Source organism: Coccidioides immitis (assembly GCF_000149335.2).
Source record: "Coccidioides immitis RS genomic scaffold supercont3.3, whole genome shotgun sequence".
Lineage (NCBI taxonomy): Eukaryota > Fungi > Ascomycota > Eurotiomycetes > Onygenales > Onygenaceae > Coccidioides > Coccidioides immitis.
In genome coordinates, this window is record NW_004504308.1 from 191,323 (window position 1) to 216,833 (window position 25,511).

Here is a 25,511-nt window from a genome sequence, read left to right on the forward strand (position 1 = left end):
CCTTCCTGGAATAGTTACCTAACAAAAGGTATCCCGTACATCGTTGATGACATATTAAGGTTGAGGTGCCCAAGTGTGTTGGTTTGAAAATAATCTGCACGTTCCAGAGTACTCTGTAGTGACACAAGCTTGTTCACCCAGTTCAGTACCCTTTTCACTTCTATCAGCTTGCCAGCGCTGTCAACAAGAAATCTACTTCAAAGTCTAGTCTGTGCAGCTGAAAGAATATGGTGTAGCTATTAGAATTCTGTCCAGAGTGTTTGGCAGACACTCTCCTCTCTCTTGCAGTTTCTTTTCATTTCATTTTCAACTTTTATTCTCCTGCTGCTCTTTTGTCTGTTGGCCCCTGTTTTCTTTTCTTCTGCTTCTGCTTCTTTTTCTTCTTCTTCTTCTGCTTCTTCTTTTCCTCATTGTCTTTCGATGTTGTTATTTGGTCGGTGTTCAGTAGCACCGATTCTCCGCTCCTCTCATCTACCTTCTGGTCCATCGTCCCCCCTAACATCACCTTTACATTCTCTTCGTCACGTCCATGGGATCTTGGCTGATTTGAACGGTTGGAGGATTCGAGATTGTGCTCCATAGTTTCGATGGTTGTTTTCTCTGAGCTCTCCTTTTCGCATTCCTCGTCTTTGAATCTGTCGATTAACCCAGCCTCCACAGGACTTATTAGTAAATCAACCTGATAACTATTCCCGGCTTTTTCATTGTATTCTTCAAGCTCAGCCCAGTCATCGTCTATCGGGAAGTCTAGGCTAGAAGGCAATGGCATCTGCTCGGTTGCGGCGATCAATTCCTTAGGACAAAACTTTTTGCAGAGAGTTGCCATTCCGTCCTTGACGCTATGGGGTGTCAATCCCGCGTATAATTAGGTTTGCGAGAAGAATGTAGCTTACATCTGGCGAAGATTGCATCCGGGTATGAGGATTGCGGCGCCTAGATCGTATCTTAGGGAGTATAAAAGGTTTCTATCATCCCAGTCATCCTCTGCCTAGAGATTAGCTTTGGCTACACCATCCGCAAACCCAAAGAAACTTTGAAAACCTACCAGGCTCGGAGACGGGATAGAACCGCCGATAGTTTTTGACATAGACTTTGTCGCTTAGGCGATGTCTTGGCGCTCTCCAATTTCCAATTTCATATTCATTATGAGCATAAAATGACCCTGCATCAAACACAAAGGGCTCACCGGTATCCATATTAGTCGCAGCGTTTTCATCCCACATATCTCCATGGACCAAGCATGGCTTTATGCTGCGACCTTCGCTCTGCAGTGGCCGGAGAAGCCTTGGTATAACCTTTTCAAGCACGAGCCGAGCTACAGCCTGGAACTCCGGCCATTCCCCATGTTTTTGTTCGTCTAATTTGACCATATGGCCCAACTGTTTTCTATACAGGACCTCCCATGATTCCTCCCAGCAATCGGTTATTTGGGGAAGTTTCGCATGACATGTGGTTATATGAAAGCCGAATTTTCCTGTTGGCGACACGGATGTTTGATGCAGTTCTGCGAGACGAGCAGTAAATCTGAGGGGATTTGGGGGCTGTTCACCCACTTCTCGGTACTCCGCAAGGAGGAAATAAGTACCTTCTTCGTCTTTTCGGAACTTTCCCCATGCGTAGGGTTCTGGTCCGAAGTCCGGCGATACTGCGTGAATTGCTTTCAGAGACTCGTATTCACCCTCAATCATGACACGACCGTCATCTCCAAGTGACACGGCCTGCGTTTTTGCAGGTGAGCATGATTCACAGGCTGAGAAACAAAGAACTGAGACCTAATACCTTCAGAAAATATTCCTTCCGCTCTCCGGTTGGCAGAACCGTATATATCTTTGCAGTCTGACCCCAGAGAGACATCCCATAATTATATGCCGAGATAACTTTGGTTCCAGGTATGGGTAGAGCTATTGGAGGTATTAGCTGCCTCATTTCTTTTCTGGCTTCGAATGATCTGGCCCACCATCCACAACAGCATCGTCCAGGTCAAAATTGCCCCGAACCTCGGGCTTTGGGACTGGAGCAGCTGGAGCCTGGTCTCCCCCATGCCTATCTACATCAAGGGTATGTTCGCCAAAGTCATCCTTGAAAATGATATCCTGCAAGACTGGAGAGGCAGCGGCAGCCATGACTGTATTTTGAGAACGACTCTGGTCTTCAACGTATTTTGCAACTGCAGGAATACCTAGACATTGGATAATGTGGCGGAAATAAGGAGACTGGTGCTCTCAGCACCTCAGTTTTCCGTATGTTTCGCACAGTGTGAAAGAAGTTTCGTGTTTTGATCGGAGAAATCCGCCGCTGTCGTTCCCTCCCATCTCACTAACGTCTCCCCCATTGGTCGGTACGTTGGTTGCGTGTTCCGTCAATTCTGAGCCGGGGTTCCATGTTAGGTGGAAAATGGCCGCATCAAGGAAATTGACACCAACACTCCCAGTCAGACCACATCGCACTTTGAGCGCAGGACGACCTCTAACCGTCGAGGCTCGGATCCCACGGCCGACAACTGTGCTGAATGAACTCTTCTTACACACATAGGAGTTCCGAGCTCATCTCACTGTCGGCTCATGTGTGCCCTGGATTTTATTCTCCATGCCCGTGAGCTCTTTGGGTTAGGCGCTGGACCCACTGCTCTAGGGTTGAAGCGGGGAACGGGCCGGGCTTGGCTGGACTCGAGATTGTGACCTAAATTAGCCGCCGGAATTTTGGCCTCACCTTCTGTCAGCCCCGTCCAAATAACTATACCTAACAACGTCAAAACCACCGGACTTGGATCTGGTCTTGGTCATTAACTGCACAAAGCTCACTTCCTTGGTCGCATTTCATGCAAAATGGTAAGCTGGGTTTGGACTTTTCAAAATTGCAGGAGCGCCGTTGCTAATCTAGTTATCTCACAACACGCCAGCTCCGCAGATTTCGGAGTCGAGGTCCTGAACAAAAAGACGAAGCTACAGATTACACCGCAGAATCTATTAGGGCAGCTCAACGTGTCGAGCTGTGTGATAGAAGCGAGAGTGTCTCGAATGCGTCAACCGCTGCACTATCTACGGTCTCGAAGACCACATCGCTTAGTAGCAATCCATCTACCTCTGATCTTGAGGGACTCTCTGTCGTCTACAACCCTCCATATTCTACAACAGACATAATTTTCGTTCATGGCCTTGGTGGCTCATCCAGAAGATCATGGTCATGGGATCACAACCCCGAAATCTTCTGGCCGGAATGGCTGCCACATCATCCAGGTTTTTCGTATTGTAGAATATTTACCTTTGGATACAAGGCCAATCTTACCGACAACAGTACCTCTCAGAGCATCCTCGACTTTTCCATAAATCTCTTATCAGCAATGCAGAGCTATGGATTTGGCGGCCCGGATGGCAATAAACTTATAGGAACGGTGGGCCAAGTTTTGCATACAAAAAATGGGACTTCAAGAGGTATCTTACTAACCATAGGTTGTATGTATAGCAACCTATCGTTTTTGTTTCCCATTCCATGGGTGGTTTGATTGTCAAGAAGGTACAACGCACCTTTCTAATTTTCGCCCGCTTTCTAGAATTCAACTAATATTCATTCAGGCATATGTTGTTGGCCAGCAGAACAAGAATTTTTCTCAAATCATCTCGAAAGTACATGGAATTATGTTCCTCTCCACCCCGCATAAAGGCATTCTATATGCGAACGCCCTGAACAGCATCCTGGCAATGACAGGAATACCTCGAAAAATATATGTCTCTGAGCTTGACATCATGTTGCCGTCGATGCAAGATCTACATGTCCAATTCCTTGCTGTTTGTGACCGTTTACGGATTGTCTCTGTGGTTGAATCTAGCACCACCAAAACTGGGCCGGGGAAAAAGCGGATAGTGAGTGGCTCCCATTCCACCAATTCTTGACATCTCCGTTAACTTACCCAGATTGTAGATCGTGATTCGGCTGTCCTCAACCTGCCAAATGAGATTTGGACTCCACTCCCTGCAGACCACCATACAGTCTGTAAATTTCGGGATCAATCTGACTCAAATTTTATCACAGTCACCGGCTATCTGAGGCGATTAACTGAAGGATCAGGTATTACAAATAGATTCAGGTCATATGTATATCAGCCTAGAGTGCTAATAAATTTCGGCAGAAATCCACCCCGAGGGGGTGCTTATGGAAGCATTGGGAATCAAGCAAGCCCCGGAAGACGACCTTTCCCAATATTTAAAACAAGGGACGCCGGGATCCTGCCAGTGGTTTCACAATCGTGATAGTTTTAATCGATGGCTTGACAATAGCCCAGGTACATCCACCAACATTCTCTGGCTTACGGGGATGCCAGGAGCTGGCAAGTCAACCTTGTCCGCCATGACCATCGGTTTGCTCCACGAACGGTACTTTAAGGAAAATTGTCAATCCTATTTCTTCATTGGGTCCCAGCCAACAAAAAGACGCGTCGCATACTGCTTGCGCTCAATCGCGTTTCAGCTGGCTCGATCCAATCGAGAGTTTGCCGCCAGGCTACTTCGACTGTACCGTGAGACTTCTTTGACTATTGAAAACCAGAAGTTTCAGGCTATTTGGGATACAATTTTTGAGGGCATTATCTTCAAAATGAATTTCACTCACACTCTCTATTGGGTGATAGACGCTATAGATGAGGCAGAAACATCGAAGGACTTCGTCGCCCTTCTCATGCAGATGCGGCCAAGAAGTCAAATCAAACTTTTACTCTTCAGTCGGCCCTTGAGCGATCTGACGAACCTCGCTTTGTCTCGAAAAGGCGATGTTTGCCTGGAGTCTACTTCCATCTCAGACGTAAACGAGGATATTAACATCTACCTAAAAGCTGCTGCCCCAATAACTTTTCCACGCAATCCAGAAATCCAACCGAGGGTTATTGAACAAATATTGGCAAAAGCTGAGGGCTCATTTCTCTGGGCAAAATTGGCATTGGAGACATTACGGCGTACCGGCCACCTGGAACATGATATTAGAACGGCTTTGGACGACGTTCCGAGCGACATGGAATCCATGTACGGAAAGATGCTGCAACAAATTCATAATTATGATATACCGATGTTGCAAGAAGTGGCTATGGCAATATTAACATGGGCATCCTGCAGCTTTCGCCCACTTCGAGTTACCGAGTTTGAAACCGCGCTTCGACGAAGGTTTAATAAGAAACAAGTCAGTTTCAATGAGTCGACTATCGAATTATGTTGTCATTTTATTCGTATTGATAAGGATCAAGTGTCTCTGATTCACGCTACTGCGCGGAAATTCCTCTTTAGCAGCTCAAATGGACTGCCCCCAGCAATAGATTTCCATGTTGGTCATGAAAGTCTTGCTATAATCTGCCTCGACTACCTTTGCGATGATAAGCTGCAGCCTACCCTTGAAGCTGCGAAGGGTGACAAGCCCTCCCGAACACCTGATATGTTGAACGTAATCTTGAAGGCACATCCCTTCTTGGGATATGCCAAAGATAATTGGGCTTTCCATCTGAGCCACTCGACCACTCAATCCCCGCAACTCAAAGGCCTTCTAACCCGCTTCTTCAACAAATATGTCTTAACTTGGGTTCATGCAGTAGCATTTTTCAACGAATTACAAACCCTTACCCGTACTGCTCGGTACCTGAAAGCTTATATGCGTAAACTAAGAAAAACTGGGCATGTTTCTGCGACATCTATCCCAATCCCCAGTGAAAAGGATGGGACAGTTTTACCCTTAGAGCTTTGGACCCTTGATCTCATCCGACTGGTGGGAAAGTTTGGCTCAAACTTGGTTCAAAAACCTTCGATCATTCACCAACTTATTCCTCCTCTATGCCCGAAGGATTCCATCATAGCTGAGGTCTATAATGAACCGAAAACATCGGCTGTAGCTGTTAAAGGTGTGCCTTTTCGTGGCTGGGGTGATAATCTAGCTCATCTTTCCGTTGGCCAAGATGAGACCGCTTCGAAGGTTCGCTGTGCAGGTGTCTTTTTCCTTACGCTCGTCTCGAGCAAAGGGGCGATCATTGTTTGGTACGCGGAGACGTTCGAAAAACTTCGACTCCTAGAGCACGGCGAATGGGTGACTCTCATGGAGGTCAATAGATCGCGTACTTTACTGGTTACAACCGGACGATATACCTTCAAAGTATGGGATATTTCGACAGGAGAACAGATTCGTTTACTTAAAAGAGATCGCCAGGCACGAGTCATGTGTATCAGTTTTGGGGATAATGATTCCGAATTACTCGTGGGCTATGATGACTGCACAGTTGCCAAGTATGACCTTTGCACGTCCGGCGTTCTAGCAGAATACGATGTGGAGGATAGGAGCGATCGCAGACATAGTTGTCCGCGCCTCATGGCAATCAGTCCCGATCTATCCAAGATAGCTGTTGCATATCGCGGACGACCCGTGCTCATTTGGGACCTTATTGAAGATTCTTCCCAGGAACCTAAACGGTGTATCCGGGACAAAGACTGGGAACGATTGCGAACCAAACCACAGGGCGACGTATTTTGCGCTCCCGAAATAGTATGCTGGCAACCAAACGGGATATCATTGTTCATTCTCTACCAGGACAACACTATTGTTCATTGGTATCTAGCAGAAGAAGGCTCTCAAACTGAATATGAAAACACCGAAGCCCGCGAGATGGCCACGAGCGACGACGGGACACTGCTTTTGACCAGCAGCAACACTGGAACATTGAGTGTTTGGACCGTATCAAATTTTAATTTAATATACAGGCTTTATTGCGGGCCGTTCGTTCGGGACCTCACTCTCAGCCCTGATAACCAGCGTATCTACGATGTACGGGGGTCTATTTGCAACGTCTGGGAACCAGATGCACTTGTTCGATTAGAGGAAGGAGATCAAGAAGAGGGTTCAAGTCTCTTTGGTGGTTCCGACGTCTCTGAGCCCACATTCTCGCGAGGGACACAGGACACTCCCATAACCACTTCTGTGGCCTACGACTGTTTAGCTGACTATTATGTCTGCGGAAGAGATGACGGCACAATCTGGCTTCATGAAATGAAGGAAGGTGAGAAAATAAAAAAGCTCTGGAGTCATTCAGTCATGAGTGATGTCATTGTCCTTGAGTGGTCTCCGTCCCGCAGGTTCCTTGTCTCCGCGGATGATGCCGGAAAGGTCATCCTAAAAGCACTCGGCAAAAAAGATGGAAAATGGATTGTATTCAATGTTTTCGATTTCCGAATCCGGGAACTTGTTCGGCAAGCCCTTTTCAGTCCCGACGAAAGTATGTTGCTCGTTAGTACTGGAACGATGGATTGTATCTGGAACATCAAGAAGAAGAGCGAAGTTAGTAGGATCAGATGGCAGCATCCGTCGGGACGAAGGTGGTTCAACCATCCATCTGATATGGGCAAACTCATCTGGATTGACCCAAAGGAATATCATGTTCATCACTGGCAGGATTTAAGACGCGTTGATGACGTACAAAGCCCGACAATCGACATGCAACAGTCCCGGTTTGGAAATATTTCAAAGGACACAGCCGTACAGGTCCCATCTTTCAGTTCAAACCCCTCTGCGGGAGTCCAGGACAATGTCCAGAAAATTACTAAGACTATTGACGGGCGTTACCTGATTTGCGAAATTGGCAGTGATACAACTCCATGTTTGAGGGTTGATGTTATCCTCGCGTCTGATCTAGAATCTAGTACACAGAAACGCAGGAACCTAATCATGTCGGGTACCGTTCAACGATTTCTTGGTTGCATTTGCCCCCGTACAAAACCCTCGGCCAGTGAGGGACAATTAGTTTTCCTTGACTATGAGAATTGGATATGTACACTTGACTTCGATGTCACTATGGCAAAACCCAGACCGCAGTTCTTCATTCCAAGGGATTGGCTAAATACATCAAACATAAACTTAATGACTTTAGCCCCCAACAGGACACTTTTATGCCCAAAAGGTGGAGAGATAGCTATGGTTACGCACCGAAGGGGATTGGAGTCCTGAGTGGTATTTTGGTCGGAGCTGACTGAATGCATCGTAGCATGCAGACTACCCTTATATCTCCAGACCTCCAAGTTAACTATGCAGTTACATATATACGAGAGCTAGTCAGCTTCCAACCTTCTTCCGCCGCAAATAACTTGCAAGCCCACAAGACATTGGTGTCAAAATATAATATTGCCTTGTATGTACTTACTATCACTCGTATTACCACGGTTACCACCATGCTACGCTAGGTAGAAAAGATGCTCTGAAATGTTAATCGTGGAGTTTTCAATAACAGACTATCATGTGAAAACTGAAGTGAAGAATCCAAGTTTGGCGAAGTTGAAGACAAAGACTATAGTAGTTACAGTTGACAGTTTGTATGGCAATGATAGAATAAAATTTACACATAATTTATAGCTAAATATGCATCTGCCGGTGCTGCTATTTACAAATACTCGTAATATCCTCTTCCTGAATGTCCACCATGTTGCTCCCTTGCAGTTGCGACTTACGCTAAATCCTCCGAGACAGTCACAATCTACCTAACTTCAAAGGCCATTCAAAGTGATTAGGACGTGACAACGTTTCATACAGGTATGTGTATACATATGCATGTCTATGGTGCATCCCTAAATGTACTAGAGATCATGATGGCTAGCTACCCCTCACTGCTCCGCCAAATTTTGCAAATCTACTCCGTACCACACACAGATCCCTATATATTTATTATAACTGATTTAATACACGGTACATATTTCCTCGAGTTGTAACTTACTCTCTGAAAGTCGAGTCCCAGACACTATACACAATGCCTATCGCTACCTCCTTCGCGCTCAAGAATACTTCCATTCGTATTCCCGCCCGCGGCCTAGGAACCTTCCAAGTTGATCCCAGCCTGTACCCAGAAGGATCCGTCAAAGATTCTGTTCTCCATGCGTTGAAGATTGGATACAGACACATTGACGCGGCGCTGGCGTATGGTTGGGGTTCGGTAGAAAGAGGCATAGGCGCTGCGATCCGTGCGAGCGGTGTTCCGAGGGAGGATGTGTTTGTGGTGACGAAGCTGTAAGAACTTGTTCATTGCCCAACTACCCGATCTGTTCCCGTTACTAATGACATTTGGGAATCAAGTCATAATTGCTTCCATGCGCCCGAAGATGTCGAGGTTGGGATGAATATGAGCCTGAAGAATTTGGGGCTCGGCTATGGTAAGGCGACATAGCCTCAATAATGGTATTAATACTGATCGTGTTGGGATCAAGTCGATCTATATCTGATGCACTGTATGTTATAAGTCTTTTTGGATGAACTTTGCTGCAAGCTTGATTAATATCGGTGCCCAGTTCCATATGCGTATACCAAAGGGGAAAATTACTCCACTGTGAGAAAGCCGGACGGAAAAGTACGAAACCTTCGAGAGATCTCGTTCTTCAGCTGATAGTAGCAGCCTGTTGTTGACATCGAGCTCTCGAGAGCGTTTGACACCACCTGGAAAGCCATGGAGAATTTAGTAGACCAAGGGAAAGCAAAACTAATAGGTTAGTGCCTGCGATACTTGGGATTCCCCTAGTAAGTTACGGGGCAGCATTTATCGTTTGTTAACTACCGGCTGTCTAAGGGGTATCGAATTTCTCAACCCCTAAGTTAAAGCGTCTCTTGAGCGTCTGCCGTATCTTCCCAGTTGTGAACCAGGTTGAACTCAACCCGTATTTCCCGCAGAAGCAACTCCTGCGATTTTGTCACGAGCACGAAATCCATGTTACTGCATATGGACCTCTGGGCTGCACACCAGTCCCATACTTAATTGGAAGAAAAACCCCTGGTCCACTTGAAGACTGCACTGTAAGTGACCAAACCTTACCTGGGCGATCTCTTCCGGCAATGAACCCTCCATTTAATCATTCGACGCAGGTTAAGGCAATGGCGGAAAGGTATTCTCGGACTCCAGCGCAAATTATACTGGCTCATTTGATCATGTTGGGTGTATCTGTGATACCGAAAAGTAATAATTTGTCAAGAATCTCAGAAAACTTTGACTGCTTGGTGGAGCTGAGTCCCGAAGACCATGCGGCGCTTGGTCAGCTCATGGGTTCAAACGGAGAGAAAGCCGTACGGAATCTGGAGACAAAAGAGTATCTCGGCTTCGATAACTTCAATGAGGACTTCGAAGAGCCCTGATTAAATTCGTAGTGCGAGAGAATCATTCGGCATTCTCAGAATCGAGGAATAGCATCAGAGAGTGAGACTACAATATAGCTAGACAATAAAGATGATAGCAAGGTTTTAGAACCTTTCAGTTAAATTCGGGTATCTTCAAACATCAGCAAAGGCAAAGTAAAACGAAACACTCGAAGGATTCTCGAGTTTATGAAGTAGGGGTGCATAAGGACTGCTGGATCATCGATTATCACGCATGGTCTAAGAGGAAAAATGACTCTAGCGCGCCGATAAAGGCGACAGTACTTAGAGTCCAAAATGCAATTCCAATATATCCTTCCTGAATACCCCATTTAAACAGTCGCCCGGATATCAATGGACCAATTGATCGTGCAAGGCAGCCGAATGAGGCAGCCACACCATTGATCCTCGCTAGAAAACTTTTCGATGGTGCAGTGTTCGTAATCATGCAACGGAGTCAGACATAGCTTTATGTAAGGCGACAGACTGTAACTTACAAGATAGCAGAACATATGTATCCTGTCGATGAAAGTAATACCTTCACCCATAGATCAAACAATAATGCGATTATAGAAAAAGGCGACTTCAGCTTAACGAGGAATGGTGTGAATAGATATGCGACCGGAAAGATGCAGAGAATCATTCGGTAGCATTTTAATGCTCCAAATCGACCGACAATCCAAGGAATTAAGGTTGACTGTGCGATGATAGCCACTCCAGCTTGGGTAAGAAGGATGAATCCAATTTTCTGAGAGCTGAAGCCGAATACATCGGTAAACTGGAAAATATTCCTCTCCACAAGGTTATCGGCTGGTTTGGTTGGTTTTGCGGGAATTGCGAGAAATATGGGCGTTATAATGTCTGAAGATACTTTGTGAAACGCCAATATAAAAACAGAGATAACTTGCAGTATAACCTGAAGTGTGAAAGCCTTTGAAACTGGCTTTTCGGTGGGCTTGGTTTTGTATGAAGTTGTTATGGCACACGGTGCCTGTATTGCCTCCTGTTCAGGCTCTGCTTCAGTTTCCATTCTTAATTCTATTCCATCCTCTTCAGCGTGGTCCAAACGCGAATATCGAGCGCAATTGTGTTTTCTGAAATTTCCTGTAAAAAGGTACTTAAATGCAAGATATGTGCGAATTCCAATATCTGGTTTGTTCACAAGCTGTGGATGGGTTTCTTGTAAAAGCAGAAGCCCCAAGACCATGCCAGAGAACGAAAGCACACCAACAAGCAAGTTTGGAAGTAAGTATGGAAAGCTCTTCCAAATCGACTTTTCTTGAAACACATTCGGGTATAATTTGACCGGGTCTGCCAGGAGTCCGCCTAACGGCGGGCCGAGGAGAGTTCTAGGTGCATTCAAGGTCAGGTATTAGGCCTCACTATGGAGAATATCATGCCTTACCCAAGGCTGCGAAGAAAAGGAACAACAGAGAATGCTTTTGCTGAAACCGAGTTAGCTCCAGTAGCACAACTCATTTTCTCGGAGTTCCATTCCATGTCCTGAAGCTTTATGGGCTGTAGCGCATACCTTGCTGTTCTTTCCGCTCAACCAATTCGCCAACACAAGTTTGCACTACGCCAACATTTGGGTTTGTAAGCCCTCCCAATGCTCTTGACAGTGTAATCGCAACCATAGACTTGGATAACCCGAATGATATGGCTGTAATGATGCCACAGAGAGCCCCAATCAATAAAGTTGGCTTTCTTCCAATCCGGTCGCTGATTTTGGCCCATACCATCCCACTAAGGAATTCACAAAATGTGAATATGGATATGAGCATACCAGAATACAACGGTATATCTGCATGATCAACCTCATCAAAAGATTGGATCATGAAATATACATATGGGAAAATGCTGGTCCACGCGATGGCTTCTGTCGCTCGAAAAGTCCCTGTTTGCACTAACTATTAGATAGAAACTTGGGTACGAGATTAGGATAGAGTTGATCCCACCTAACATGAATAGTTGAAGTTGGATACCAGACAGTGAACTGGCTGGGGTGATCTCTCCATCTGCTTGAGTCATGATGGATACCAAGAGCACCGTGCAAGACTTAGATGATGGAGTACTCCGTACGGAGTACAGCTTTTACTGATCTAAATCATTAAGGTATGTGCGAATATACAAAATGGCATTTGATTGAGAACCACCCAGGTTTGCAGTAAGACAAATTAACAATTGGGAGATTATTGTTGGCGCATTCTCACCCTTTCAGGATCAGCACTGCTTAGTCGCTGTCAGATTAGTACCTGTTTCCCTGTCAGTTCAGTCCTGAAAGCTGGATCTTGCCAATACAATCCTCAGGGGTTGGGATCTTCGTAACTAAGATTCATTGCCAGGACACAGATCAACCCCGTTGTAACGCAAGCTGACAAAGAGAGCGCCAAGCCGACCGCAGCGGCCTGGACCGCCTTACCTCAGCAGTGCAAGTGTCTCGGCCTAACTTTGTTCCACCGGCCATGTTTCTCGGGGCCACTGACAGCCGCCCGCGCTAAACCATACAAGGCTTAGTCCCGATTACTCAGAAACGCTCGTCGCCGTTCCATGGATGGCGGATTCCCTTGCGCAACGAACGACCTTCGTCCGTCTTCCCCCCTTTCACGTCGACCGGCTGGCAAGGACCTGTCTTCCTGAGCAGTCTGGCGAGGCAGTCGACGATTTAACGCGCTTGCGTTGTCATTTTACCGACTGGCTAGCTTGGACGAGTATTTTTCATGCACGAAGCCTCTGTATTCATTTCAAGCCTTCATGAGAGTTCCCTGCAGGCAATCCTCGAATCCCGCCTCTGAGTGAAATTGGATCGCCTGCTCCCTCTAGCCCCGCCAAGCTCGTTACCCTATTAAAGGTGTCAGCTGGGGGGAACCAGGCGAAAGGAGAGGTACCGATTTGACCAGCCTCCAACCCTCCCCAGGGACCACACATAATCGTCAACGGCCTGCAATGCAACCCTGATATTTCGCCCTTTTTTTCTCCGTACATCACACACCCTCAACGTTTTCTTGAGCCGAAGGAAAAGCCGAGAGGGTACAAGAAAATTAAAGTATTCAAAATTGTATTATTCTCTACATTTTTTTTTCTCTTTCAGCCTCCAATTACTGCGCCAGCCTTGTCCATTATCTTGTCGATATTCCGTTTCAGATATTCCTAGGGTCTGCTTGGTGGGGGCGCCATTTTATATTGCCTGTCAACAGGGAACCACACTCCAAGGGGAAATGCGCTTTGCGTTGCGCTGACTGACGCTTGTCAAGAGTACGTATCTTGGTTTCGTCCGACTTTTTTTTTGCTGCTTTGGTGTTTTGTTTATTGCATTGACCATACTCCCCTCACTTTTGACATTGGCTTTCCCCTTTCAGAGAAAAAACCGAATTGTGTCAACAAACTCTTCTTGTTTCTGGAATGTGGCGGTTAACCGACCATGACGCGTTTAGGTGCTGAACGGCGAGCTTCGAAGGCCATTATCCCTTCAGGTGACTCGTTTCCGACTTCTGCGCCCCCAAACTTCGAAATATCGAACCCGTTTTCGTCGGTAAAGAGATATTTTCGACACGGCGACGCCAAACCTAAGGACCTTGGGCCTTCATCACAATCGCGGCCATCTACTTCGTTTTCAGAGGGGCAAGGCTTTTTGAACTCTGCGGCATTGCCCGACCTTAATATCTCTCAGGCCTTCGATACTTCATCTCAGCAACCCGCACCTAAATCGAACGCGAGTCGCCGCTCGAGCTTACCCGCTGCATCCTCTATCACGGAGTTCGGACTCAAGTCGAGATTTCGAAGGTCAACTTTAACTGGAAATAAACGACCCAAATTTGTATTTAATGTTAATGCACCTCCCACCGAAAGACCCTCGTTAGATTTGAAAACTTCACGCCCATCTTTAGACGAAAATACCCCGCATGGACGATCCAAAGAATACTATAACACTCAGCATCAAAACTCAAATCCTTCGCCGATAACACCCCTCATCCCCCATAGTGAGCCCGCGAAAATGTCATCAAATATGGGCCTTGACACCAGCCGCGATGAATACAACGCCCAGCACTCGACTCTGCACCCACGGCCTGCAGTTGCCGGGCCCACGACCAACGTTGGCTCTGCGAACCTGTCGGGGTTGGTATGCAATGTTTATAAAACTACCGGGAGAGAGCCTCACGCGTTAGTAGGCGCCACTACCACTATTCTCGGCGACAAATTATACGTTTTTGGAGGGCGCATGCTATCTAGGACTCGACCAGATTTGACCTCAGATCTCTACGAACTGGATCTGATAAGGCGCCATTGGAGTAAGCTGCAGACCACCGGGCATGTGCCGTCACCAAGATATTTTCATAGTGTATGTGCACTAGGTGATACAAAGCTCGTTTGCTACGGCGGAATGTCTCCTAGAACCACGCAGACGAGCCAGTCATCAAGTTTATCCCCATCCGGTAACCAGGAATCGCAGCCGGAAATTGTGGTGATGTCCGATGTACATATCTTGGACGTACCGACGCGAACCTGGACTCGCATTCACACCGATAACACACCCCAAGGGAGGTACGCTCATTGTGCGGCTATACTTCCATCGTCGGCTATCTTCACGTCTGCTCAGGCGCCCCTATCCGCCATCCAAAATAATCCATCGTCCGCAAATCCACATCAGGGAACGATCGGAGTAGATATTGATGGCTTTGGGGGGGCAGAGATGGTTGTGGTTGGAGGCCAAGACAGCTCAAATCATTATATTGAACAAATAAGCGTCTTCAACCTGCGCAGCTTGAAGTGGACGGTGACAACACCCCTGGACCGGAGTTGTGGAGCCTACCGAAGCGTCGTCGCGCCACTTATCAATACTCCAGCATCGCAAATCGGAGAAAGTCACAAGGAATCGGACCCGACAGACACAGAATCAGAAAACCAGGGAACTCCTCTCCTGATTTATTCCAATTACCACTTTCTTAATGTCAAACTTGAGCTTCAAGTGCGCCTCCCGGACGGCAATTTAATAGAGAAGACGATGGATACTTCTGTTTCACCACCTGGCCTTAGATTCCCGAATGGCGGCATTATCAATGGTCACTTCGTTGTTAGCGGCACGTATTTAACCTCATCGAAACAAGAGTATGCGCTCTGGGCGCTGAACCTAAAAACGTTGACATGGGGACGTATAGACGTGGGTGGAACTATATTCAGCAACGGAAGCTGGAATCGCGGTGTTTTGTGGAACAGAAGGAGCACGTTTGTGATTTTGGGACATAGAAAGAGAAGCCTGGTTGAGGATTACAACCATCGGCGGCTCAATTTTGCCCACGTCTGCATGGTGGAATTGGAGGCTTTTGGACTCTACGAGAATCCGCGGAGGACATCACCGACGTCAGGATATCAGTCAGTGAGCGCTCCCGCAATACCAGCGTCTATTCAACCAAAATTCTCTCAACAAGCTGGCGGTGGCCGACAGTATTCCTCAGCGGCACAGCAGTTGGGTCTCATGGCCCAGTCCTTTGTGGAATTGTCTGATATGGAGCTGCTTACAATTGGCGGCGAACGAATACCCGTCAATTCTCATATCATTGCTCGACGATGGGGCCCCTATTTTGTCCGCCTGCTTCGTGAATCCACAGCTGTTGCTTCAGACAGTCTTTCTGATGTGGCTACCGTTCGCCAGCCGGGCTCTTCTTTTGGCAATAATCACTCCAGCAATAAACGCAATTCGAATATCACAATAACTCCCTCCATCAGCAATACCAGTCAGTATTCCACAGCAACAACCTTGGTTAACCAGCCTGGCACCATTGCCAACACCGGCAGGAAAGACTCTGCTGCCGCGCTTCCTAACCTTGAGATACCCTCCGCTCACTCCCTCACGCCAACTTCACGACCTCGCACCCTCTACCTTCCACACACCCACCTAACCGTCCAACTCCTCGTCCATTTTCTCTACACTTCATCCCTGCCGTCTATTGATTCTCCGTTATGTACCCCTCAAATTCTCTGCTCGCTTCTACAGCTAGCTCGACCGTACCAGGTTGATGGATTGCTTGAAGCCACCGTTGAACGTCTCCACCAGGTTCTTGATGGTAGAAATGCGGCCGCAGTATTCAACGCCGCCGCCATGGCCGCCGGAGGTGGACGTGGGACCGGCTTCACAAGTGGTCCTGGTGGGACATTGGAGGTGCTGAACGGTGTCAAATTGCGCTCTGACCAGCCTGGACCTTCTTCAAATTCACAAATGTCTGCAATGCATTCTAGCTCAGATAATGACGGCGGACATGCGGACAGAAAATCTGCGTCTGGTCGTCGCGAGTCCAGCAACTCTGCTTCCCAGCAACGACCGTCAAATCTTCGAATCAACACCGACCTGGGAATGCGTCATCGCGCGGAATCGATCAGTAGCGCTAGTACCGTTACCTCCGCGTCGACAAATACTAGTTTCAGCTATACTGACTCCGATATGGGCCGCCAATCTAGCAGCGGTGATGGGTCTAGCAGACATCATGCCCACAGCAGGCCGGATAGAGACGTCTGGACGGGAGGAATCAGTTGCGTAGTTGGTCTACAGAAACGTGGGTTGAGGGGGTTAATGGAAGGGCGACGCCTTAGAGAACGAGGTGCGATGAATGGCGGCGATGATCGGAGTACGCCTACGGCTGGTATAACGTCGAATACCACGTATATGACCAGTGCTGCTCCTGGCTCTGCAATGGGAATATGAAGATGTTACGAATTATATATGGTATGACCCGAATTTTGGACCTATCTTACTACTACATTGCATGTCTATTTTAATGGTGATGTGCAGAGTTCATCACTTTCGTCTGAGCTACAATGCTATTTGATGTGATCCATGTTGTTTTAAACTTATGTTTTATGTCAAGATGTTTTCTCTTGTGCCGTGTTGTGGCCTTTCTAGAATGGTTTGCGCTCTCACTTGATACATCGTGAATACCCCCTTATCTGCAGTTGGTTGGAATTTCTGGTATGTTGTTAACCTCCGTTTTGGTGTGATCTCCTATTTCCACTTGCACTCTTGTTTTTGGCTCGCTGATTGATATTTTGACATTGGTATTTATCTAACATTTGTCTTTCTTTTCCTTATCGATAGTGCGACAAGTCATATCTAATGATCCTATGAGAAAATTGGAATTGGAATGCTGAAAGTAAGGCTTGAAAGAACATATTTGCTCCCTCAAAGAATTATTGCTCCGAAGGATATGCAACAAGCGCATAATTATACCCATAATTATTAAAGAGGATAAAATTACCCCTAGACCAAGAGGCCCGGGAAAGAGAAAGGTGCTAGAAATACACAAGGAAGAATCATATAGAAGGAGAGAAAGAAAGAAAACACTCCAGTCCCGACCAGAATCCACAGTCAGAACCGAAGACGTAACAAAGAAATAATATGAAACGAGAAGTACAATAACCCAATTTTTTTGTTTGCCCTTCACCATTAGAAAAAATATATCGTCGAAAGAAGAGAGGAAAAAAGGAAGAAGCCGAACCGATAGGTTATTACAATTATCTTCCGGGTACCGCTCTTGCAAGCACCCTGACATTATCCACAAACCCTTTGACCAGTTCCTCGTATTGATTAGCTAGGTCGCCCGCAAGAGCAAGATCGCCTTGTCGTCGAATTTCTGCAGAGGAAATTTCGATTTCGAGTTCGTGCTCAAAATCAGCTTGTGGGTTTGGAGGATTGTTTGCCTGCAGCGGGGGTAACGTGAATAAATTACTCCACAGAACCGAGCCCGAGACTATAAAATTGGAGAGTACTCACTTCCGCAGTGGCAACCTGTGTGAGGTCAATTTGATATGCTAAATGCCGATAACTCATGCGATCCTTGTTCCTAGACTTAGCCCTCCCACCAAAGTTACCCGCGTCGCTCGCTGGTATGAGTTCATTGATGTCTCCCTCATAGTTCATTTCCAAGTTCACGCTAATCCGCCAATCGAGGTTCGTTCTCGGGCTGTAAACATCCAGGTCTGCAATGCGGCATTTGATAATCCGAGCCAGTATCGCTCCTGTCCGTTGATCTGTGGTAACACGGACTTTGGGCTTGTGGCGGGGATTGAGGTGATGCTGGACGATTGGAGGGAGTGCGGAAGAGGATATTTCATAGAAAGTATCACGTTCCTTTTTGTGTGCATATGTAATTGGGATGCGGGATGAACCAGGTCCCATGGAGGATTTGACGGATTCATTGAGGAAGTTGTTCAAAGAGCGATGTTGAGCCTAGATCTCAATCATTAACACCTACTCGGAAATGTCAACAGCGGCAAATAACGGACGGAATGCGTACCAGTGTCATGGAGCTTTCGAAGGCGATTCGCATGCTTGGATCATCTCTGCTGATAATGCATTCAGTGAGCACCGGAAGGCGTACTCTCTCGCCTCTATTTTTGTCAACCAGCTGTCCAAGTTTGGCTTCTACCTCTAAAATGGCTCCGGATCCTGTGGCTGATCCTCCAGCAGGGCCAGCACCGATGTCCTTTCGCATGACAACCTGTTGGAATAAAAAGTCACATATTAACTTCGTAACCTCTTCGTGCGGAATGACACCGGTGATCGAGGGCTCCCACGGTCCGAGGGACGATGTAGAGTCACCAGCCGTGCTAGATCGTGCGGCGTTTCCATTGACATCGGATCGAGTACTTTGTGGCGTTGGAGCTTGTCGAGGAGGCATAGACCTGTTTCGTGACACAGGCCGATCATCCGGGTTCTCGCGCTTAGGAAACGGAGGTTTGAACGGAAAAGAAGAGCCGGCCTTATATCTCGTTGGAATCGCAGGAGGGGTTCCTGTAGTCCGAGGAGCTTTTTGAGCGTAGATTGGAGGTTCATGATATCGCTTGCGCTTCTTTCGTGGTACAAACGAAGAGGCAACTGAGGGAGGAGCCGGTTGATCGGTTACCTTCATCGGTATATCCTGGTGCTGAAACGATAAATCTGTCTCTCTCCTAAATTGCTGCTTCGACGTCGGAGATACGGTTGAAGGATGACTAGAGTTTGAAGGATGAGATGTTTTAGGGGTGGTGGGTGGATACAATGACTGGGATGTCGGGTCACTTTCATGTGGTGGTGCCGGATTGTTTGTTGTCGTACTGGTTGTTTGCCATGATAACCTGTCAGGTTCATTGTTCGAATGAACTTGCAAAGAGCGATCTTGAACACGCCCAAGGTCCCCAGCAGTATGGCCAGATTTTCCGAGTACCGTTTTAGGGCTCACGCTGGTCCTCTGGCGATCGACGTCTCGCTCGAGCAAGTGTTGTTTATGCAGTTGGTCCGCCAGAGATGATCGCTGCCGTGAGATTTGTGATTGAAGAATAGGCGATACTGATTCCTTTTGCTCCCTTTGCTGATCGGGTCTGTCCCATGGGCTGGTTAACGGTGCATGGTCCGCATCAAGCCCTGAAGAAGTTGGACGCGTCGGATGAGGGGACGGTCTCTTCAGCGATGCCGAAGGAGGCCCCAGAGGGGTCGCCGGCTGCGAGCCTGCTTGGTTGGGGGAATATGGCAAAGATTGAGGCAACTCAGCATGCTGAGCTGTTCCGGCTTCCTCGCGTGGCGCAGGAAACGAGAAGCTGCGAACCGACGACGGCGTCGTGACGGAATGAATCGAGTGAGAGCGGGCCTGGGAGAAGTAAGTCTGCTGTGTTCCCGAGCTCAATGGCTGCGGAGTAAATGGCGAGCAGAGGGAGCTTGTGGGGTGAGGTAGGGGGGCGGATGTGGCCGCAAAGGAGTCGCGCGCAACGGGGAGGAAGGACTGGGAGCCTTGGGAGTAGGATGGGGCGTTCGGAGGCGGAGGAATGCCACTTAGGATTGAGCTGGCGGAAGAATGCTGGTATGGTGATTGAGCAGAGCCGTAGGAAGAAGATCGTCCTGGTGAATGAAGAGGAGGCTGCAGTGGTGGAGGCGGTGGTGGCCTTACACGCGGTTCGGTTGGATGGGAGGGATGGACCGGAGGAGATGTTTCATTAGGATAACTCGCTCGGCGAGGGCTGGGTTCTCTCGTGCGCGGCTGCAAGGGAGAGGGTGGAGGTTGTGCTTGGGGCGGTTTGCTCGGGACCCCCGCGGAGTCGGAGTTCATGATTGTGCGCAAGTCCATGATGGATTTGGATCACACATTGAGGTTAAGCTGATGAAAACTCGGGCGTTCGCCTCATAGTAGTCGGGATGGATGGTTCTTCGATGTCGGCTAGTCAGTAGATGAGCTAGTACAGGCTTTCTGATGCCCAGCAGAGAGTAACGGCAGCAGCAGGAGGATTCGTCGCCATCCATGCGAGATCTTCTCTCTGGCGACGTTGGATGTTTTGGGTGCGGACGAAGTCTGCTCATGCCTGCTGTATGGAACTGTAAATACTAGGTCTGTACGGAAATGCACCAGCAGACTTAGCAGTTATTGCAATGTTAATTACCGTAAATATATGCACTTAACCATACTAGCAAAACGGTCACCGCCCGTCCGTCGCCGCGCTGATTCGACCAGCTTGCAGCACTTTCTCGCCGCCTCGCGCTCGGGCTGGACGGGCGAGATGCTCTATTAATGCATTGACGGGTGGTGAGAGTGTTGCTTTTTCTGACCTCGTTCTGTGGTGGTTCGGACACCTCCGAACCCCTTTTTGAGCCGACAGCACCGGAATGAAGATGGACCCCTTTCAGGTCAGGCATCTTGCACCAAGACATGCAGTTTAATCCTGTACATCAATTGATTCTACCAGCCAATGCATGGCAGCCAGCGTGTGCTGGTTGTACTCCATAGAGGCCAAGAAGATGTCTATGCAGAGTACACATTGCTACAGAGTACAGCAGAGGATGGTTACCCTAAAGGAGAGGGCAAACAACCAACGACGAATCATCCATCAACAAACCCAGGTGTCTTTCCATCTTTTCGGAGATACTGGGAATGATTCTCTTTGCTTCCTGCTCCAGTGTCATTGTCAAACAAATAGCGGTCAACTAACAAGCATGCGGCAGCGCTTTTTTACAAAGGTTTATTCCCTTTAGGGCGAGTTTTCACTCTTCACATCTCTAACCTCTTGCGATAATGGCAACTGGTTTGTTCAGAAGCATTGGCTTTACCGGATATGCAGGCCGGTTGACAATAATCACATAGCTTCCAGTAATGAGCATTTGGAGCATTTGACTACACTTGCGAACATTTTCTTCTTGGAGAAAATGAACAAATTGCCAAACACAATAGTTATATATTTTAACGCACATGAGCTTGAATCTATAGCAACAAATTCAGTGAATGTGACTATGCATATTGGCATCAATCAAAAAAAAAAAAAAAAAAAAAAAAAAAAAAGGGCCCTGAATGACCTGTACAACAAAGTGTATCGAATGGATAACAGCAAGGAAGTTATCACAAAGATCTCAAAGCCCAATGCTGGCATATCCCATACCACTGCTAGTGAAGTTACGCAATGTACTCTAAAACCCTGCACCACAGGTGTATACATGGCATTGCTCCTGTAAAAAGATCTCTGTCAACCCTCTGCCAATATGCATTCTCATTGTGTATAGGGTGCCCTGTCTTGGATTATCGAAAAGCGATTGGCCACTGCGAGTACCAGCCGTTAAAGCTGATCCGAACGGACCGGTTTTGCATCAAGTATGGGTCATGAGTATACTTATATATGTAGACCATTGACCATACGTTTCATATCACAGAATGCCCCTATCATGTGTCAAACCGACAAGATACCACATACGCGCCAGGCATCATCAGTCTAGGTTCACTATTGAAAAAAGAAACGGTCCTCGACAACTAGGGAGCCTAAAAAGTATCCCTATTTTGCTTGCCCATGTACCACTTTTCAAGATGCCCAAAATCTAGGGTGGAACAAGGACGAGTCAACTAACAACAACCAGTGCAAACTACGTTTTCTCGGTTCTATATTCAAAATAATAGTTGACCCATACCATCGATTATCTTTTCGGGATGCTGATATGAAATAACCATTAACTATTGTCACCTATGCTCTTTATATTAGCTCTATCGTATCAGGGATTCCATATCCTGTTATGGAGAACAATAGTATGTGGAACCTGGGAGCCAGTTATTTACCTAACATTAAAGAAGGAACTGCTCCAAAGGGATAAAATGAGTTCTCATATTGTACCCAGGATGTATCGTAAACGCTCATAATAATCATAGGCATGCAAATATGGTTTTCAAGTGCCAGCACCAAGAATGATGAGCAAAAGAAGAAAGAAACAAAAGTGAACAACAAGCCCAGATCAGCTGGGATATGCAAAATAAACCAATATACTTCCAAAACTGGCTCATACGCCTTCTGCAAAAGAAAAAAATTCAGAAAAAAAAAGGTGAAATCACACTCCACAAAGCTGCATCAGCAATGCACAAGCTGGACAAAACCTGCTGGATGACTGTGCCCAATGCTATACAAAGACGCAAAAATAAAAATAAAAAATAAAGGGACCGGAACAGGCCTGGACCAGATGGTATAGTATGGTATGGGCCGCAGTTTGTGTGGGAGGGGCATAGAAATGGGATTCTAATCATATAGATACACCCCATAATCCTTTCCCGCCAGACACACCCAACCAGCCTGAGACATTGCCACTAGGGGCATGGGGCGCCCAGCTGACGTTGGACACCTCGTAATCACACTGCCATGCTGCAGCCGGTCCGCGCTCCATCGTTGAGGCGCCACTTGAGCTGTTATGATGTGGCTGGCCAACTGGCGTCTGTGAGCTTATTGCAGCTGCATTGTTCTGATTTATCAAATCCCATATGAGAACAAGGGAGTCATCGGCACCCGAAGCAAGAGTCCCTCGGCGGGCAGGACACCACTCCACGCAATTGATTGGCGCGGAATGGCCCTTGAGCTCGAGAAGAGCCTGGCCTGGCTGCCGGACGTCAAGTATTCGGATGACGCTAGAGTCTTGAGAAAACGTTGCCAAAAGATGTGCATCATGAGGAGAAGCTACATGTGAAGTTTAGTCAGCATAAGACCAACACTGGCAATATATATATATATATATATATATATATGAAGCTGAATAAATCATACCGGCAATTCGTAATAATGGCGGGGGCCAAACACTTGGATAGGATGATGGAGACAAATTGCCAGGGTTAGCCACTATGCTTAGTTAGCACAAAGCATGTTCAAGATGGATTTCTCACACGTACATTTGTCATTCTTTTCTGACGGTTCGTAGATGATGGTGCTGTGTTCCAGGCTTCTTAAGTCAAACATTCGAACACTACCATCCGCGCCACAACTGACAAACACATCGACGCTATTGGCACAAAACCGGACATCATAAACCTCCCTGTCATGAGCAATGAGTTGTGTTTTGGCGGTTAAGGTAGGGATATCCCATATTGTGCAAGTTGTATCGATGCTGGATGTGATGATGAGGCTTGGGGAGACTGCATTCCAGTCAAGAGATGTTATGGGGGCTGTATGCTCGGGAGATTTCGAGTTGGAAAGCAGAGCAAGGGGCGATAGTTTCTGAACAGGAGGTCGGGCATTTGTTGACCGGTTAATAGAACTGCTTCCATGATGGCGAAATTGAGACGACTCCGACGGCAGCGACCACAGCCGGAGATGGTCCCCGGAGGTCGCCAACAGGTCGGTAGATTGCTTTTGTGATGATGGAGGCTCCCATAGTATTCGAGTGACCGGATAAGAATGTGTTGCTTCGGCGATCTTGACGAATTCTAGCCCTGGTAGGCCATCTGGTTCCGGGTAGTCCCTATCGGGTGGCGTGTACTGGGCGCCCAAAATTTGGATCTATCCTATCTCGTTAGCAAGGAGAGCGAAATACAATTGAAACGGAAGATAGACGAAGGAGCCATACGTAATTATGGTTGTCCTCAAGATAACTCCCAATAGCCACCTTTCCGGCGGTTGGAGTGCCCGGCGGGACCGACCATTTACACCAGTCTAACGCATAGACACTCCAAGGGGCCATATAGTTGCAATTCGTGGAAATCGGAGGATCTGCATTATTTGGCTGGCCCGCTCCGCTCATGTCCTCCATCATCCCATGGTCCATACGTGATCGAATGTCTGCCAAACCCAACGGTGAATACTGATTACCCTGCGAATACGTAGCTAACGTTGGGGAGATGTATTTCGAGCCATCTGAAGAACCTCCAAAGGGCTTATACTTTTGCTGATCGAAAGCAGCAGGGCTGGAAGCGGAGTAGGAGTGCGGCTGGGTCGCTAGGGCTGGCCTGGAAGGGGAGGAGGCTGGAGGTTGTTGCGAGATAGTAGGCAAAGTAGGAGCGGTATTGCTCGATATAGGGCCCGAGCGGCTTGCATTTCCAGGCTGGAGAGCGCCTGGCAACACATTCCCGGGGTTGGTTTGGCCGGTGCTCGCGGAATACTGGGGATGGGATTGCGGTTGTGGTTGGGAGGCGGAAGCTTGGATGCCCACCGTCGTCGGAGGATGATTGGCAGCATATTCTGGCGGTGCAGGGAATTGATGCTGCGCAGGTCGTGGGCCATTCGAGGGGAGAGAGCTGTTCGCGGATGGGATATGCAGCTCCTCTGGCTGTCGGGGAAATGTTGGGCCTCGACCAGCCCCTCCGAAGCCATGAGAGTCTGCCATGGGTCGCTAGAGGACCAACGGGGTCCTTGACCTCGCGAAACTGGTCGGTCGTCGAAGCTGAAAGACGGCGCAACCTGTAGACTATCGGGACGGGTCAAATTTGCATGATTGTGCTGTAGCTCGTGGCGGGAGAGCGGTGGATGTCAAGAGTTCGAAGCGCTGCGGCTCCGGAACCCAACTCCTTGGTTGGCCCTCGACCAAACTCCAGCTACCAGCTCACGAGCAATATAACTGACGACAAAAGATCTCGTTCTGAACAGCTTTAAGTAGGTAAACAGTAGTTTGACGAAAGCGATTTACGAGCCAGATGCGATACTTTCAATATATATATATATATATAATAGCCGCTGCGAGGATGAAATGCGAGTGACAGCAGCCAGCGTCGAGGACGTGTCATCCCAACGACTGGAACTATTGAATGATACCAAGTAACTAATGATGGGTTACAACATGGCTACTGCTATCCCCGAGCTTCCAGCTCTCTGTGAACCCCTCTTTCAGTCCTTCCCTTTAACCCAAGCAATCTCCAATTGCAGGTACAAGGGCAGCAGAGGTTACTTATCAAATATCATCCTCTTCTCGTTGTACTCGCTCTCTCTCAATTCTGATGAGGCTGTGCCTTGGCGGCTTAGTAAGCTAGCTTAGAGCTGAGCGCGCAAAAGTCACTCGCGAAACCCGCTAAAACTGTCGTCGCGAAGCTTGCAGCTTGAAAGGTTGAATTCCCTCGGCTTAACCCGCGATGACGCTCGCTTCCGGCTGCTTGGCCCATAGTATATTGGCGTGCTGCCGTCCCTTCATTATTTTGATA

At 47.6% G+C, this 25,511-nt stretch overlaps 7 protein-coding genes across 7 annotated transcripts; 3 read left to right on the plus strand and 4 right to left on the minus strand.

Moving 5' to 3' along the window:
• Window positions 1–95: 95 nt before the first annotated feature.
• Window positions 96–2,271, minus strand: CIMG_08864 (uncharacterized protein). Its single transcript, XM_001241700.2, has 5 exons — window positions 1,958–2,271; window positions 1,780–1,901; window positions 1,046–1,718; window positions 894–984; window positions 96–839 (listed from the first exon to the last, which is right to left on the minus strand). The coding sequence occupies exons 1-5, from the start codon at window positions 2,121–2,123 to the stop codon at window positions 314–316; spliced, it is 1,578 nt and encodes a 525-aa protein (XP_001241701.2). The 5' UTR covers window positions 2,124–2,271; the 3' UTR covers window positions 96–313.
• Window positions 2,272–2,825: 554 nt separating this feature from the next.
• On the plus strand, window positions 2,826–8,063 carry CIMG_08863 (uncharacterized protein; the record flags this gene model as incomplete). Its single annotated transcript, XM_001241699.2, has 6 exons — window positions 2,826–2,828; window positions 2,900–3,391; window positions 3,463–3,513; window positions 3,573–3,860; window positions 3,912–4,065; window positions 4,127–8,063. The coding sequence occupies 6 exons, from the start codon at window positions 2,826–2,828 to the stop codon at window positions 7,963–7,965; spliced, it is 4,827 nt and encodes a 1,608-aa protein (XP_001241700.2). The 3' UTR covers window positions 7,966–8,063.
• Window positions 8,064–8,436: 373 nt separating this feature from the next.
• CIMG_08862 (aldo/keto reductase) lies at window positions 8,437–10,128 on the plus strand (the record flags this gene model as incomplete). Its single annotated transcript, XM_001241698.2, has 8 exons — window positions 8,437–8,544; window positions 8,736–9,015; window positions 9,082–9,158; window positions 9,213–9,233; window positions 9,294–9,352; window positions 9,398–9,488; window positions 9,569–9,792; window positions 9,862–10,128. The coding sequence occupies exons 2-8, from the start codon at window positions 8,759–8,761 to the stop codon at window positions 10,126–10,128; spliced, it is 996 nt and encodes a 331-aa protein (XP_001241699.2). The 5' UTR covers window positions 8,437–8,544; window positions 8,736–8,758.
• Window positions 10,129–10,357: 229 nt separating this feature from the next.
• On the minus strand, window positions 10,358–12,159 carry CIMG_08861 (uncharacterized protein; the record flags this gene model as incomplete). Its single annotated transcript, XM_001241697.2, has 5 exons — window positions 10,358–10,547; window positions 10,626–11,477; window positions 11,534–11,573; window positions 11,660–12,025; window positions 12,087–12,159. 5 exons carry the CDS (start codon window positions 12,157–12,159, stop codon window positions 10,358–10,360), a joined length of 1,521 nt encoding a protein of 506 aa, XP_001241698.2.
• Window positions 12,160–12,743: 584 nt separating this feature from the next.
• On the plus strand, window positions 12,744–17,234 carry CIMG_08860 (regulatory protein Ral2). Its single transcript, XM_001241696.2, has 2 exons — window positions 12,744–13,383; window positions 13,563–17,234. The coding sequence occupies exon 2, from the start codon at window positions 14,123–14,125 to the stop codon at window positions 16,823–16,825; it is 2,703 nt and encodes a 900-aa protein (XP_001241697.2). The 5' UTR covers window positions 12,744–13,383; window positions 13,563–14,122; the 3' UTR covers window positions 16,826–17,234.
• A 333-nt stretch (window positions 17,235–17,567) lies between these two features.
• On the minus strand, window positions 17,568–20,375 carry CIMG_08859 (mRNA capping enzyme, beta chain). The gene is made up of 3 exons (XM_001241695.2): window positions 18,414–20,375; window positions 17,891–18,346; window positions 17,568–17,817 (listed from the first exon to the last, which is right to left on the minus strand). The coding sequence occupies exons 1-3, from the start codon at window positions 20,214–20,216 to the stop codon at window positions 17,632–17,634; spliced, it is 2,445 nt and encodes an 814-aa protein (XP_001241696.1). The 5' UTR covers window positions 20,217–20,375; the 3' UTR covers window positions 17,568–17,631.
• A 1,676-nt stretch (window positions 20,376–22,051) lies between these two features.
• On the minus strand, window positions 22,052–24,766 carry CIMG_08858 (WD repeat protein). Its single transcript, XM_001241694.2, has 4 exons — window positions 23,948–24,766; window positions 23,274–23,880; window positions 23,152–23,223; window positions 22,052–23,064 (listed from the first exon to the last, which is right to left on the minus strand). Exons 1-4 carry the CDS (start codon window positions 24,701–24,703, stop codon window positions 22,637–22,639), a joined length of 1,863 nt encoding a protein of 620 aa, XP_001241695.1. The 5' UTR covers window positions 24,704–24,766; the 3' UTR covers window positions 22,052–22,636.
• Between the last annotated feature and the right edge of the window lie 745 nt (window positions 24,767–25,511).